Source organism: Lontra canadensis, unplaced genomic scaffold, assembly GCF_010015895.1.
Source record: "Lontra canadensis isolate GAN:19392208 unplaced genomic scaffold, GSC_riverotter_1.0 scaffold1, whole genome shotgun sequence".
NCBI classification, from domain to species: Eukaryota; Metazoa; Chordata; class Mammalia; order Carnivora; family Mustelidae; genus Lontra; species Lontra canadensis.
Window position 1 is genome coordinate 28,086,988 of NW_022630995.1, and position 17,427 is coordinate 28,104,414.

Sequence of the window (17,427 nt, forward strand, 5' to 3'; positions counted from 1 at the left end):
ATTAGTTGATTAAGTTATAACAGTGGCAAAGATACAGAGAAAAATAACTGGAAATTTTTTTTAAATAAGCAAGAAGTAATGTATTTCACCTATTTTGAAAATGCCTTCTTAATTTCAGCATTAAAATCAGACTGTTTTCTAAGCAATATACTTCAGTCAGTAAGTTGTTTCTTTTTTCTTACATATAGGAAAATTGCTATCTGGAATTACAAGGAAAAGGAAATAACTCTTCAAAGAAGGTTTCATACCACAAAGGACAAAGAAAACTGATTTGTCCCTTCATCCTGTAATTTGTAAACATCTTATTCTAAGAGATGTTTACATTCTTTCGTGTGTATGGTTTTATATACAAACAGACAACCACAGAGTCATAGTCAGGGTCAGTAGTGTCCTTGGGCTTAATTTAATTCTACTTCCTGGTTTTACAGATGAAGAATTTAAGTCCCAACATTCACATTTCCATGTAGTATTCCCAGGCAAGGACCACACAATCCTCATCGATCTAGGATTCATTATGCCCAGAAACTTCATAGGAACCAATTTAACATACACAAGCATTTCCAAAGTTTCTCAGTAAGATTTTAGATTTTTTTTCCCCCTGGGATCTTTATTTTTCCCCATTACATCACTCTAGGTTACTGTCCTTAGATCAAAGCCCAACTCCTATCCTAACTGTGTCTGCCCAGCATTAAACAGGTCCTGCCCTTGACAGGTATATATCTGGCACTTATAATATGGGACCTTTGGACTCTATATGAAGCATGGACTGTCCACACAGAGCTCTCATCCATTGAAGAAGCTAGGTTATATCTGCCACATGCCCAGCACTCCCACTCAGATGCTGGGGACAGAAAACCACACATAGTCTTGGTTCCTGTAGTCTAAGGGGAGGTGATTGATAGAGAAATATGTAAATGTAATACAATTATTTTTTTTAAGATTTTATTTATTTATTTGAGAGAGAGACAGTGAGAGAGAGCATGAGCGAGGAGAAGGTCAGAGGGAGAAGCAGACTCCCCATGGAGCTGGGAGCCCGATGTGGGACTCGATCCCGGGACTCCAGGATCATGAATGACCTGAGCCGAAGGCAGTCGTCCAACCAACTGAGCTACCCAGGTGTCCCGTAATACAATTATTATAGATATTATTATGACAGAAACCTGATATTCAGTATGTACTGTGGGCACAAATAGGGAGAATGTCAGTTCTGCCTGGAAGTAAGATAGAAAAGTCACCATATGAAAGTGAGCATCTCAATTTTGGTTGATTTTAGAAAACAGACCACAGAGCAGGTAAGGGATAAGAAGCTAGTCTGGTAGATAAAAATAATTCCACATAAAATCATTGTATCTACCTGGGCTGACTCATTCAATGCTTCCCTGCACATTGCAGAAGCCAGCTCTCAACAGAGATGTTAACAGGGCCGACCCAGGGAAGTCCAATCACTGAGGGAGGGAGAGGAAGCAGGGAGCCATCTTTTGGATGTGGATTACAAGAGGAAGGCAATTCCAGTGGTCAGACCAGGCTAATCAGAAAGTAAGGCACCACACCTGAAGCAGACACATGTCAGAGGAGCCCATCACAAATAGAAAAACCAAAGAGGAGTCAAACACGGCATCAGGGAATCTGGAGGCAAGTGATAACTGGAGAGTCTAGGAGGTTACTGGGGCCCTAGAACTAGGTAAGGGTTCTGTGGCAAGACTGAGTACACACAACAGCAAATGATGTTCCAATGCGTCTTGTAAGAAAAAAATCGTGTCCGACGTGGATGAAGAAAGAGGCTGACAAGGTAGACCAGGACTCCAGTTTCAGAAATTTGGTTAAGACGCTCACTCACTCATCTGCTTCCCATCACTATAAATTAGCTTTTATTTTTAAGAAATTATATAAATCAAGTCACGTAGTATATATTCTTTTCCACCTGGCTTCTTTCACGGATGAGCGTGATATTCTGAGATGCACCCATGTTGTTGCATGTATCACCAGTGAATTCCTTTTTGCTGAGTAGTATTACATGGTATGGATATCCAATTCGTTTATCCATGCACCTGCTGATGGGCATTTGGGTTGTTTCCAGTTCTGGACTCTCACAAATAAAGCTGCTATGAATATTTGTGTGTAGGTTTTTGTATGAAAAATGTTTTATTTTCTCTTAGCTAACTCCCTAGGAGTGGAATGGCCAGATAATACAGTAGGCATATGTTTAAATTTTTAAGAAACTTCCATTGTTTCTTAAAATGGCTGTACTTTATGTGGTCCCACAAGTGGTATATGGGTGTTCTGGATCCTCTACATTCTCACCAGTGCTTCTATACTTGGGTCTTTTTAACCGTAGCAGTTGTAGCCTTGTGGTTTTAACATGTATCTTTTCACATAGCTATTTGTCATCTACATACCTTTTCTAGTGAAGTGTCTGTTCAAACCTTTTTTAACCATTTAAAAGACTATAGTGTTTGTTTTCTTATTACTTAGTTTTGAGATGTCTTTACATATTCTGAACACAAGTCCTACATCTGATGCAAGCATTACGAATATTCTCCTCCAGTCTGTGATTTATCTTTTCATTCACTTAACAGTGTCATTGAAGAGAAAATGGTTTTAATTTTGATGAAGTTCTTTTTCATATTTTTTGTCCTTTTCTGGATTGCGCTTTGGGTCTTGTATCCAAAAAATCTTTGCCTAACCTAAGGTTTCAAAGATTTCCCTTATGTCTCCTCTTTGTGTAAGCAGTTTCTGATCTTAGGGTTATATTTAACCATAGGCTCCATTTTTGGTTAAGTTTTTTATACAGTGAGAGGTAGGGCTTGAAGTTTGTTATAATGTGGACATCCAATTGTTACAGCATGATTTGTTGAAAATAGTGATCTTTCTTTACTAAATTGCTTGTGTACGTTTGTCAAAGGCACATTAATGGATAACAAAAACCAGTTAGTTGTCTGTAAATGTGTGGATCAATTTCTGGACTCTATACTCTTCCAATGTCTTCTGATCTACTGGTCTGTCTTTATGCCAAAATGACACTAACTTGATTATTGTACCTTTATAAGAAGCCTTGAAATCAAGTGGTTTTAGCCCTCCCACTCTGTTCTTTTCAAAGTTGTTTTAAGTTAACATAGGTCCTTTGCATCCCCATAAAAATATTCAGAATAAACTTGTCGATTTCTTTTATTTTTACTTCTGTTTTTTATTATGTGATGTTAGTCACCATATAGCACTTCATTAGCTCCCGAAGTAGTGCTCCACGATTCATCGTTTACATATAACACCCAGGGCTCCTTGCAATCCTTGCCCTCCTTAATACCCATCTCTGGGCTAAACCACCCCCACCACCTTTCTCCCCTCTGAAACCCTCAGTTTGTTTCCCAGGGTCCACAGTCCCTCATGATTCATCTTCTCCTCTGGTTCCCCCACCCTTCATTTTTCCCTTCCTAATGTCCTCCATGCTATTCCTTATATTCCACATATAAGTGAAACTATATAATTGGCTTTCTCTGTTTGACTTATTTCATTTTGCATAATCCCCTCCAGTTCCATCCATGTCCATGCAAATGGTGGGTATTCGTCCTTTCTGATGGCTGAGTAATATTCCATTGTATATATGAACCACATCTTCTTTATCCATTCATCTGTTGAAGGGCATCTTGGCTCCTTCTGTGGTTTGCCTATTGTGGACATTGCTGCTATGAACATTAGGGTGCACATGCCCCTTTTCATTACATCTGTATCCTTGGGGTAAATACCCAGTAGTGCAATTGCTGGGTCATAGGGCAGCTCATTTTTATCTTTTTGAGGAACCTTGATACTGTTTTCCAAAGTGGCTGCACCAACTTGCATTCCCACCAACAACAGGGTTCCCCTTTCTCTACATCCTCTCCAACATTTGTTGTTTCCTGCCTTGTTAATTTTTGCCATTGTAGCTGGTGTAAGGTGGTATCTTAACGTGGTTTTGATTTGAATTTCCCTGATGTTGAACATTTTTTCATGTGTCTGTTAGCCATGTGTATGTTTTCTTTGGAGAAGTGTCTGTTCATGTCTTTTGCCCTTCTTTAAAAAAAAAAAGACCAAAAAACACAACAACAACAAAAAACACCCCAAAACCATGTTGGGATTTTGATTGGGATTACACTGAACCTACAGATCAATTTGAAGACAAACTGACACCCTACTATATTGAGTCTTTCAACCCATGAACAACATATATCTTTCCAACTATTTACGTCTTTAATTTCTCCCAGCAATGTTCCGTGGTTTTGAAGGTGCAGGTCTTTTACATCTTTTGTCAGAATTATCCTCAGGGATTTCATTTTTTCTGATGCTATTATAAGTTGTATTTTGAAAAATTTCAATATATGGTTGTTTATTGCTAATATAGAGAAATACAATTGATTTCTATATATTGATGTTTCCTACAACACTGTTAAATTCACTTATTTTTTAAAATATTTTATTTATTTATTTGATAGAGATCACAAGCAGGCAGAGAGGCAGGCGGGGGCGGGGGGAAGCAGGCTCCCCGCTGAGCAGAGAGCCCGATGGGGGGCTCGATCCCAGGACCCTGGGATCATAACCTGAGCGGAAGGCAGAGGCTTTATCCCACTGAGCCACCCAGGCACCCCTAAATTCACTTATTAAATTCTTATACATTTTATCAGATTTTCCACAAAAAACATAAAACCATCTATAAATAAAAGACAGTTTTACTTCTTTCTTATTTGATAGCTTTTATTTCCTATCCTTGCCTGACTGCACCAGCTAGAACTAGCAGTGCAATCTTGAATAAAAGTGGTAAGAGTAAATATCCACGTCTTCCTCCTGATCTAAGGGGAAAACATTTAAAAGCCTTTAGTCTTGCACCATTAAGAATGACTCTAACTGTAGGTTCTTCATAGATGCCTTTATCAGGTTGAGAAAGTTCCTTTCTATCTCCAGTTTACAAGAACAGAAGTTAGATTTTGTCAAATGCTTTGTCTACATCTATGAAATGATCAGAAAGATGGTCTTTCTTTTTCAATTTGTTAATTATGGCTTATTAATATGGTAGATTACATCATGTGATTTTCTAATATTAAATCAACCCTGCATTTTTGGGATAGGTCCCACTGGGTAACAATGTGGTATCCTTTTGACATTGTTGGATTCGATTTACTCTAATTTTGTGCAGAATTTCTACATCTATGTTCATGCAGAATACTGATCTTTCTTTAAATGTCTTTGTCTGCTTTAGTCTCAGGATAACTCTGGTGTTGGAAATTTTCTCTACCATTTTCTCTTAAGATCACCACTATGAAGCAGGTCTAATTGTCTCCTCTTAAATTGTTTCCTCTCAGGAAACTGAAGCTTGAAAAGAGTAAATAACTTGGTTCAAGGCATAAAGCACTAAAGTAGTCAAAGCTATGCTGAAATTAGGTAAGACCTCAAATTCTAGCATACAAGGGACATACATGCCACGAGATATCTTCAAAATGAACACTGTTGTGACTTCCCATACTTTTTCTTACACATGTTCCAAACCCTTGGCTAACTTTTGCCAACCAGAAATATCCACCTGGTACTCTAATTCTGCAGAAGGACACTATCCTGTCACCTAGATTGCCAGTTCTTTCCAGACACCTCCTTCCAAACACCATGTCTTGGGCTTACTACAGAGGTTGTGGAAAACATTCTCACACTACTGACAGAGACTTTACAATTATTTTAAGAACAAGATTTTCTCACTGTTTTTAAATCATACCTAAGTAAATATTTAACTAAACAATTAAGATAAAGCTAAATTAATAGATGGCTAAACACATGGCCTTTGGTGATTTAACTTGGATATACAGACACAAAAATTTTACTGAGTTAATTAAATATAATTGCAATACACAATTTCACTCACACCAAGGAGAGTAAGTCATGTATCACTCACAGATAGCCTCGGAATCTGTTGAGGTCATTGTTTGGACTTTCACATTCTATCTTACTGGAAAATTTCTCTGGATCAACTTCAGAGTCCTAAAAAAAAAAGATAAGTAACTATTTATACATGTAAAATCACAACACAAGAAGTCAATGTCAAAAAGATGACATTTTTATGTATAACACTTCATTTGCATTAACCATATATGTGAACATTCTGAGCACATATACATTTAATCCCTGAAATTTTTACTTAAAAATTTAAAAATAAGCTAGACATTAGCATCTTGCAAAATTGATATTTAAGTGTTTAATCCTCCCACCAGCTCTTTAAGATAAAACTAATTCATTCTTGCCACAAAATTTATGTCACGAATTACCCAAATGAAGAAAAGTACAGGCATAATCACAAATGACTGAGTGGGACTGGGCCGGTCCCAGAACATTCATAGGCATCTACTGGTAATGAGAAAGTCTGCACAATACACTGGAATCCATGCAGGACTCTGCAAAGGAGACCTTCTACTCCTACAGCAAACACTCTGTTACATAGAAAGCACTGAAAAGCTGAAGATACTCTTTTGTTATTCTTTAATCATGCAGGAAGTGTCTGAGATTAATTAAGCAAATAAATGAATATTCTGAGCACATAAACATTTAATCCCAGCATACTTTATTCAAAAATTTAAAAATAACCTGGACAACAGCATCTTACAAAATTCTCTAATGGACTGAATGATAATTTTAGAAGGCTTGATAAAACCAGTGAGCAAATAAGCAAAGTGTGTTTCTAGAACACAGGTATGGATTCGAGAAGAATAAGCCATGGGAACTTTATCTCATTTCCTTGTTTTTCTATGAAATGTTTGCCTAATAAAAGAAATACTACTGATATAGCTTGTAATGTATTAACATATTACAGCAAATGTATGAAAAATCTGAGTTATATAATCATATGATTTGATTTGTTAATCAGTTTTTGAGTTCTTCTGATGTACTAGAATCTCAATTATGTACTTTAAATATATTAATTTCTTCTTTAAACCCCCATGAGGTAGGTGTTATAGTTAGGTCTAATTAATAGATAAAGACAGAGAGGCACAAAGAAGAACAATAATTTGCTATAGGTTTCCACACAAGGCAGTGTTTAGAAACAGGACTGAAAACCAGGTCATGGGATTCCAGAGCACTGACCCTAACTGAACCCAAAGAGTGATGATTAATCAATAGACGTCACCCTCAAAGCTGGTACTTAGTGGTAGACAAGAGAATCTCAAATTGTGTAAGATTTTTACCAATGTTTTAGTTACATAAATGCTCACAAAAGTGACAATGACAAGCTGAGAGGCATATCAATCACAGGATCTAAATTAAGTCCAGACACAGAGACATGGCCCACTGTTCCATCAGAGTATGAAATTTACCGAAGATCAGGGCATTTATGCAGCTAAAACACTTTTTAGTTTACTAGACGAAGGAAACCTGACTTAACAGTTGAGTTTTAAAAAGATCATTAAATTTTATAATAATACTTCATCTCAAGTGTTTCCAGAGAAAGGGAAAGGAAACTGGCATGTAAGCAGTATCCACGCATGACATTTTTACGTATATTACTTCATTTACCTCTCATAGCAAAGCTATGAGGCAGACACCATTATTTCTATTTTAAGATAAGCTGATAAATTGAATAAGTGATTTGCCCAAGGTCACACAGTAATTAAACAGCAGAGGAGGAATTCATTCAAACTCATGTTAACATAACTTTCAAATTCTTGTTTCGCTCATCACAGCAGGATTTAGAAAGGTCTAGAAGCTCTGTGGCACGAGAAGCTACACAAATCTCAAAAGGTCCAGGTATAGTTGCAATTACAGATTTTAGGAACAGAAGGTGATTATTTCCACTGCAAAATAACTCTCCAAATTGCAAAATAATTCCATTTCCTTTCATTCAGTTCCAAAAAATATAGGACTGCCAGACTAAAATATGTGAACTTCAAAGTCATTCTATTCTATTATCTATAAAACACTTCCACAGATAGCTGGAAATGGATTAAGTCCTCTGGGATTCTATTTTGTAATTGTAAACATGAATTTAAAAATTTCCTTATATGTACCTGTGAAAATCTTCTGAAAAGAAAAATGTTAATAAGTCACCAGCTGAGAACACATTATTTACCTGCTCTGCATATCCCCGAACCACCTGCCTCTGTTTTAAATTGCTCTCTCCATCAAGCCCAGAAGTCTCAATGTGACAGATTCCATCTGGATCGGTAGAAAAAAGTAAGACCATGTCTGCAGGAATAACCTCATTACAGGAAAGGCGAATAAAGTCCCCAACAGCAACATCTTTCCAGCATTGGTCGACATATTTTTTCTCCTTCCTAACATCGGGGGAAACAAAAGCATAAAGAGGATATGAAGACAGAAACATATGTAATCTTATTTTTTAAGTTTTGTGTGTAATTTAAAGCATGGTTAAAGAATTAGGGTGAATTTTAATCCACTAAATGTTAAAAGGGAAGCCAGAGAAAACCTAAATTCCAGAATTTGCTTCACCTGAAAATTTAGTTATTCAGCTAATGAAACCTATTTCTCAGCTCTTTTGTCTCAGCTCTTTTGAATTATTATGCTGTTTGAGTGTAATTGGAATAAAATGAACATCTGCTGGGTTAATTCACATATATCTCAACTTCTGGGCGCTCACTCTTCTTGCAGGTATCAAGGATCCGGAAACGCACGAGACACATCTACTCTCAGGGTGCTTCCTGTCTGTCTGGTAGAATGAATTAAACAAAACACCAAAGATGTAAACTAAAAACAAAATGAATAAAATACTCGATATTTTAAAAATCATTATACTACCATGAACACCTCTAATTATCACTTAATAGAACTACTGGTAAAACAGTCCTGAGTCTGCCACAGCTGGTCGCTAGAAAGAAGGATGGAAAACGTTAACCCTTTTCAAAAGCGTAGTTTTCCCCCATATATATTCAATTTTAAAGGAAAGATACATCATTTGAGGTTGTCTTGCTTTAAATACCCTGTTCTATGTTAAAGTTTTTGCCATACTTCTCATTCCTTTTCATACTAACCTGCCTGAACTGTGCTTCCCAAAGCATTTTCCTTAGAGTAGAACAAGGAAATCTGTATCACAGAATATCCTATCAACGAATTAAACATCATTTCACATACAATGTCACCAACCAATATCAGGAAGGCTGTACCATTCCCCTACTGCCTACCAAAAAACCATAAAGAACTGGTATTTGTGACAAAAATACACTTATTTCAAAAGTAAAGATTTAGTTCCAATTATATTTATGGAGCTAAATATTCAAACTCATTGTCAAAGATGCCTGGGAGATAGCTATATTCTAAATTATGCATCAGAATAAATAGAAATGCCACCTTAGGCCAACACTTGTATACTTTCTGCTCTATAGATTTGTATCAGTTATTTCAAGAAGTATCTAGCTTCAGGGGCTACTGAAGAAATACATTTTCAGGGCTTATTTTCCCAAAATATCTAATGCACCAGATTGAATCCAACTCAAGGAAACCTTGATTACCTAAAGAGTTGGTTAGTTCATGGAGAAAGGTAAAATCAATGATTTTGTCCTTATCTTTCTTTTTTCTAGAGTTTGTACAGACCAGTTCACTCTTCATGGAAGAAAGTAGAAGAGAACATCCAAAAACACAAGTATGGGTCATATTTCAAAGGTTCAGTTCTAATGAGTAGTGATTCAGTTCTATGAGTAGTGATTTCATTCCATAGAAAATGGGGAGTCACAAGGTTCACCTGAAGAAGAAGGATGTGATACTACTTCTGTTTACTAACTCCTGTAACAGAATAATGAGTGGACTTTGGGTGTCCAGCTAGTTTGATGTAGGAATGGCCAAAACCAATGTAAAATTATTTAAATAATTCAGGAGAAGGAGGAGGATGGTCAGAATTGAGAAGGTAGCAGCAGGGATAAACAGAAGAATAATTCAAGACATATTTGGGTTTTTTGACTTACTACATGTTTTAGGACTTACTACACCACATTTTATGACTGGACTACATGCAAAGGTGTTATCAAGCATGACTCTACAGTTTCTAACTTATATGATGGGATGACGAATGGTGCCTTTCACCACATCTCAAATTTTCGAAGCAACTGATGCGTGAGAAGGCAGATAATAAACAGAGATTGGAAAGCTTTTATCTGAAGCAAGATGTGAAACCAAGAATGTGCAGCAATTTGAGGGTTCTGATCTTATGCTCATGGGTCCAGACAGAAATGCGGTAATCCTAGGTACACAGAGGGCAGGTGACACCAGGTAAGGACATGATATTCCTTACAGAAGGAGACTTTAAGGTAATAAAGGAGTGGAAGGACACCCAAGAGAAAGTAATACCAGAGAAATCTAGGGAGAAAGAAACTTTAGATAGGGAGTAATCATAGTGAAGTTGTAAAGGGGCCAAGCCCATGGCATTCAGTGATTAGGATGTCTGTTGACTATGGAAAAGGCTGATAGAGTGAAATTGTTGCTGGAAGTGTGAAGAAGGAAGTGAGACCTCCATGAATCAGAGAGTGAATAGAAGTTAAATATTTAAGAAGTAGAATATTTCATGTTTCTCTATGAAAGGAAGTAAAGGGTAAAGGTAGTCACTGCAATGAAAGGTAAGACAAAGGATAAAGGATGAGATTAACTGGACATGAACATGAGCTGTACGGAAGGAGTCCATGGAACAGGCAAGGTAGAAGACAGAGCACTGAGTGGGGGATGCTGGTGGAGGCTATGACAAAATAAGGAATGGGATTAACAATAGAGGAAAGGACTCCTATTGCAATAAAGGGAGTAGTTGCCTCTTCATGTGAGGTCAGAAGGAAGTTGGTGAAAATGTGAACGATGCAGAGGGAATGGGGGGGTATCATAATTCATGCTTCATGACCTCTATTTTTTCTATGAGGAAAGCTAGAAGGAAAATTTGCCAAGAATTTGTAAAGATAGTAGGAGAAGACAGACTTGACTCTTAGGGTTAGGAATTTTATTTTTCTTTCAAACATAAGAAGTACAATTCCTCTCAAGGACAAGTTTATTTATTCTACATTGGAACGATATTTAAATGACGTCAATTTCATAACTTCATTTTTCCCTATTTGGAGTCTACACCAGGATTTCAAAAAAATACCTAATTTGCCCAACAGCTAGCTAGTTCAGGTCAATAAACATCTACAGACCTTAATTTATGCCCGTTACTATGTTAGGTGCTAAGAAGACACAAATGGCTAATATACCGTCCCCACCCTACACAAGTTATGGTTGAAATTAGAAAAAGACACACAAGAAGTACTTTCATAAAAGAGAGCTAAGGATGCCCAGTTTACTACGGAGCCAATAGTTGGGGTGTTTAGGTGGTGAGGAGGTGAGTTTTGAAGGATGACCAAGAATGACTCAGCTGAAGAAAGGTGGGACAGTGTATCAGTCACGGCACAAAGACATAGGGCAAGAGAGAGCACATGTGTGAAAGTAACTGCCAGCCAGTGACAATGCTCACTGCCACATTTAACTAGCTCTGAAGATTTCTCATTGTGGTAGACTCAAAATGAGACTATATTTCCTTGTCCAATAAAGAATTAAAACTAGTAAGCAGACCTTCTTCTCCCACAGCCTGAATGTTCAGCTAGAATTTCTTGCATCTGCTTGATTGTTTGTGCTTCTGAACTACTCTCATTGGACAGAACATGGCTCTCACAATCCCTCCTTCAGGCAAACTTCCAGACCCATTTCACTTCTTTAAGAGTTCAAGATCACACAGCTCTGCTGCATAAGCCTTGGGAAACATTGGGAAGGGCACGCTGGACTATTAACAGTGATTCTACTGGAGTGGGAGGTGGGAGGTAGGGGAGGGGTAAGAAGGAAGGGCGGAGAATGTAAACTTCTACTTCTTGCTTCAACAAACTTAAAGAGAGAAAGAGTAGAATTATGAACAAATTTTTCTCTTTGATTTTTTTAGCATTTTCCCATAAAATGCTAAAAAAATTATAATAAGCAAATAATGAATAATCATTGCATATAACAGCAAAGACTTATCAGATGCTTGACATTCACCAGCTGATTTTATTTTTGTATCAATGTTATGTGGTTGGTCCTATGAATGAACTATGATCCCTGACCCCCCTTGCCTTTACAAATGAGAAAATCTGGTTTTGGCAAGTTAAGTAACTTGCTCAAGGTCAAGCTTCTAAGTGGTCCTGGGATTTAAAACAAAGCTGGTGGCTCCACAGCCCATCTCTCAAGAAGTAGACTTTACTTCAGCTATAGTCACTTACCACTGACCACCAAATAAAAAATGTTTTAGTGGTATATTAGAAAGCGAACCTGAAGAACCATCACTTTCGAAAACGTCACACAAAAGGTTGATTACCTTAGAAGGCCACTGATATTTAGTCTTATTTTAAGAAGCATGAAATTCTATGAATTTATGAGATTCATGAATGTATGAGATAACCCTAAAAGGTTAACATTCACCAGTATTTTGAAACTCCTAAAATCAACACAGTGATTTTTAAAGATCAAAAAATAATGTAGGGTCCTGGACAAAAGGCACTGTATCTATTTTTTTTAAATCCATTTTTCCTTTAAATCTCAAGCTCTCAGTGCCTACAACACAGTAAGGCACTCAAATCTGTTAAGTGATTAATAGTCTTGTTTTCAACACACTTCTATTATCCTTGCAACAGAACTTAAAACTTTATAAATAGTTACCATTTGAAAAGCAATATTGAGAAAGTTGGGTTTTCCATAATAGCTCATTCCAACTTAATTGAGGTATAATAAAGTTTAAATGTTTAATTCCTATATTAGTGTTTGTTATTTTCCAAGATATTTGCCCAAAGACAACCGTGTGAAAGACCACATATTACAAATAAGAATCAAATTATCTGCACAGAAATGTTAATATGCTTCTTCCAAAAGCTTGCACAATTTAATGGCTTCATACTTTCACCTTAATTTTGTTGAGGAATAATTTGTTCTCTGAAGTGATGGCTTTGTATTTCACAGGAATTTAAGTTAGTATATTTAAATCAACACGGCATTATCTTATAATCTACCTTTATTTCCTTTTATCCTTGTAATTTGTTCCAAGAGCAAATTCTTGTTCTTGGAGAAAGGTATTATTCTGCAATACCAAACAAAAGCAAATTACACATACACAGACTAACAGATAAAAGACAAAGAGTTATGAGATTCTATTATAAAATACAATTATGAAATGGTATCTTGGGAGAGACCTTAAACAATTGAACAGAATGTTGCATCTTATCTGTAAGTTTATACGCTAATCATTTAAAATAGATCTGGACTATGTCCAAAAGGACACCTGAGAAAAAAATGATTCTGGGTCTCCCACTATGCAATTTTAATCTTTAAAAAATCATGCAATATATCCTAAAGAGTTCTCAAATATTGATTAAATAACTTGATAATGTGGCAAACTCCAGCTAACAGTTATTACTAACCTTTCACTTAGCACTTAGAAAGGGCTAGATTCTATTACTTACTGTTTTATTACTATTATATTCATAATGAAGGGAAGTGGGGTTTGTGAAATTTGCCCAAGGCTAAATATAGCTACTGCCTGAGAAAATCAGGATTAGAACTTATTTAGAACTTAGAAAAGCAAACAAACACACATGACCAACTTTAAACTAGCAATAAAGGTCTATAATCATTTATAGACAAGAACCTGTATTTAAAAATACATATAAGAAGCATTCTTCCCATTGGCTCAATTTGGTATTGCTGGGTAATTTTCAAATTGGTCAAAATCTGGACTTTAAAATACTATTTCCTACAGCTATTTTGGGGGGTGAGACTATCAATCACACCTCTCTATCTCTGGCATATGATGAAGACATAAATGTCATCAAATGATTCATAGCAGTGTTTTAGTAAAATGCTCATGACTTTAAAACGAAAACCATGAGCTTTTCCTATTATTTTTAGTTTTCTACATAATACATCAGTTTTTCTGGTTAGCTTTAGATCAGACATGAGTATCAGAAAATAAAATAGACCCAATTTTTCCTTGTCTGAGTCCCATCATCTTATAAAGGAGAAAAAAAAAGTTAGTTTTGTTTCTAGATCTTTAAAATGGATATTGACGAAGTCACTGAAGAATTCTAGTAATGAACAGAATTCAGAATCCTTCAGGTTTCAGCTTAAGTATCTCTTTACAGAGAGCAGCGTGCCCCAACCATTTCCTCTGTGGCTCACATAAAATGGAAGACAATTCTACTATCAGGATAAGACTCTGAGTTACTTTTCTCCCTAAAGTAAATAAAACAAAAATTTCATCATCTAGTAGAACTCTTGGTCAGTCAAAAGAGCCTTAAATTTGTTCAAGATATACTTTTTTTTAAAAGATTTTATTCATTTATTCGACAGACAGAGATCTCAAGTAGGCAGAGAGACAGACAGAGAAGAAGGGAAGCAGGCTCCCCGCTGAGCAGAGAACCCAATGTGGGGCTCGATCCCAGGACCCCGGGATCATGACCTGAGCCGAAGGCAGAGGCCCTAACCCACTGAGCCACCCAGGCACCCAAGATATACTCGTTATTAGAAAACTAGACTTTTGAACCTAAATGTCTTTTGTTCAGACTTGGTAACTAGAATAGAAGAAAATCTCTAGTCTGACCAATTTAGAATTACAATCTTAAGAATGTAGAGTTTACACAAGAACACTAAAGTCGATCCAAGAAATGTATCAAATACTCTCGAGATGTCAGAAGAGGGGCAGCATCTGTCTAAGGGAACCTGTCAAGTCAACTCAGAGGCTGAAGGTGGTGTTTGCCATCCTCTGGGTTCAAAGCTCTGGCTTCTAGCTCTTCCCACTTTCTCCCTTGGGGATTTAAGTCAAACTCCTCACTTCAAAATCACCTCTAACCACACTGATGACTTCAAAATTTCTTACTATAGCCTTTCCATCCAACTAGAACTCCCGTAGCGTGTTCCTATTTGCCTGTGAGGCATTTCCACTGGATGCCTGTCTCGCTCTCATTTCCAATTCATCCTGCCTGAGGTGAATTTAATGCTCCCTATTTCTATCAGTGGTACTTTTATTTTCCAAGGCGCAAAAGTCAAGAAAGTTCACCAAATTTAATTGGGTTCTTCTTCACAGCATCTCTTCTACGAACCCCCTCCTGTCCCTTGCATCTACTCCCAGTAATGCCCTGGACTGATTAGCAGAGGTAGATCTACCCCATTTGTAGAGGCTACTCCCAAGACTCGAGCAGACCAATATTCTTAAAGCACAGCTTTCACCACATTCCTTCTCTGCTCAAAAGATGGAAAGGAGCAAAGGGTGGGGGAGAGGGTGTGGAGAGAGAGAGAGAGACAGATACACACCCAAACCAAGAAACAGACTCTTAACTACAGAGAAGAGCCTGTACCCTGATGGTTACCAGAAGGGAGGTGGGTGAGGGATGGGGGAAATCGGTGTTAGGAATTAAGGAGGGCACTTGTGATGAGCACTGGGTGATGTACGGAAGTGTTAAATCACTACTGCACAACGGAAATTAGTATTGCACTGTGTGTTAACTGACTGAATTTAAATTAAAAAGTAAAAAAAAAAAAAAAAAGATGGATTCTGTAGAGGGCTGCTTTTAAGGAACAGGCTTGAGCGATAGGGAAACTTGATCCCGGCAAAATGGCCCACGGTAACCCCCAGGCTGAATACAGACAGGCCCAACAGGCAACCCACCTCAAAATATCCATAAGCCTTAACTGAACAATGAGCTACTTAAAACCAGGTCTAATTACCAAAAAAGGGAGAAACTGCATATGTCCCCCGACCTCCTCACCTTCCCCCTTTAAAAACAACCCCCACCGCTGCTGCCTTGTGGCAGACAGTCTCCTCTGCTGTCCAGCCCGCCGCTCCCCGTGGTGTATTCAATAAGTTTGCAGTCTCCTTTGTTCTACCTCAGGTGAGTTCTTTCACCGCCCACACCACACTCCACATTTGGGGGTCCCGGTCGGATCCGGGAGACACTGCGGATTCTCTACTACTAAAGGAAAAAAATCTGTGATGGTTAATTTTAAGGGTCCACTTGACTAGGGATGCCCAGACACTGGTTAAACATTACTTCTGGGTGTGTCTGGGAGAGAGTTTCTAGGAGAAATTAGCCTCAAATTGAACTGAGTAAAGCACAGGGCCTTCCCCGGTGTGGGTGGGTATCATCCAATCCCTTGAGAACGAAAAGGCAGAGAAAAGCTGAATTTACTCTCTGCCTTCCTGATGCTTGAGCTAGGACACTGATCTCCTCACCTCAGCATCCCCAGCAATCCGGCCTTCAGACCGGGACTGGAATCTAGACCATCAGCTCTACGGCTCTGGGGCTTTCACACCACACTGCTGGCCTTCCCGAGCCTTCAGCTTGCGAACACTGGGGCTTCTTAGCCTCCATTATCATGTGAGCTGATTCCTGATTATAAATCTCATTCCTGTTGGTTCTATTTCTCTGGACAACCCTGATTAATACACTGTTCAAGGAATGGCCTGGTGTTGGAAGTCCCTCAGGAGGCCTCAAACTCCCTCTCTCTTCATTTCTCATTACTGCTCCTATAGCTGCTTGCCTGCTCACGCCAAGTCAGTACACTCAGTATCCTCAGAACACTGCACAAGCCTGCCTACCCCCAATACGGGCGGGGTGGGGGGGTGACATCATAAACTTGTTTGTAAAGCAAATAACATCTTAGATTCAGAATTTCACACAACTGTCCTAATGATGACTTTCTAAAAAGCAGATACATTTCTCATGAATGGGGACTCCAATTAATATCACAAACTTTGGGGACGCCTGGGTGGCTCAGTCGTTAACCGTTTGCTTTCGGTTCAGGTCATCATCCTGGGGTCCTAGGATCGAGCCCCGAACTGGGCTTCCTGCTCAGCGGGAAGCCTGCTTTTCCCTCTCCCATCGCCCCCTCCTTGTGTTCCCTCTCTCACTGTGTCTCTCCCTATCATATAAATAAATAAATCTTGGGAAAAAAAATGACAAACTTTGTAATTCGTTTTCATAAAAGTATGAAAAATGAAAATTTCATTTCCATAAAGACATGGGAAATGTTTGTGGTGCAATATTAGGCTAAAACAATCAGAATAAAAATATATGGAGTACAATCTAAACTTTGTAAAATAAACACAATGCGCACAGAACTTAGAGGAAGAATACAGCAGTGTGATAGTCGTCTCTGAATACTAGTGTCGTATGTATAACTTGTAAATGTAGATTTACAATATATGACACAGTTCAAAACTCACCTCTATAGACTATTCTTACCTACACAGTCTTTCTGTTTAATAAATACTGGAGATACAAGTCTCCGTGATAAGCAAATATGCTTCAGAAAAGACCTCCTATTATGAATGTTTCCTGCTGCTGCAATGGGAAGGGTTTTATTATAAGCTGCTAATTTTATGTACAAAAAAGAACACTCTTCCCCATTTTTCAGTATCCTTTTCCTCCACTGATAGAT

The 17,427-nt window shown here is 37.8% G+C and overlaps 1 protein-coding gene across 4 annotated transcripts in view; it reads right to left on the minus strand.

The window, feature by feature from the left end:
• Positions 1-17,427, minus strand: part of ATP10D (ATPase phospholipid transporting 10D (putative)) — a 103,045-nt gene that overhangs the window by 55,903 nt on the left and 29,715 nt on the right. For all 4 annotated transcript variants that reach the window (XM_032852373.1, XM_032852383.1, XM_032852364.1 and 1 more), the window contains exons 4-5: positions 8,075-8,279; positions 5,909-5,994 (exon numbers count right to left, since the gene is read on the minus strand). In XM_032852373.1, coding sequence (XP_032708264.1) covers positions 5,909-5,994; positions 8,075-8,279 — 291 coding nt within the window. The remainder of the gene's footprint in view (positions 1-5,908; positions 5,995-8,074; positions 8,280-17,427) is intronic.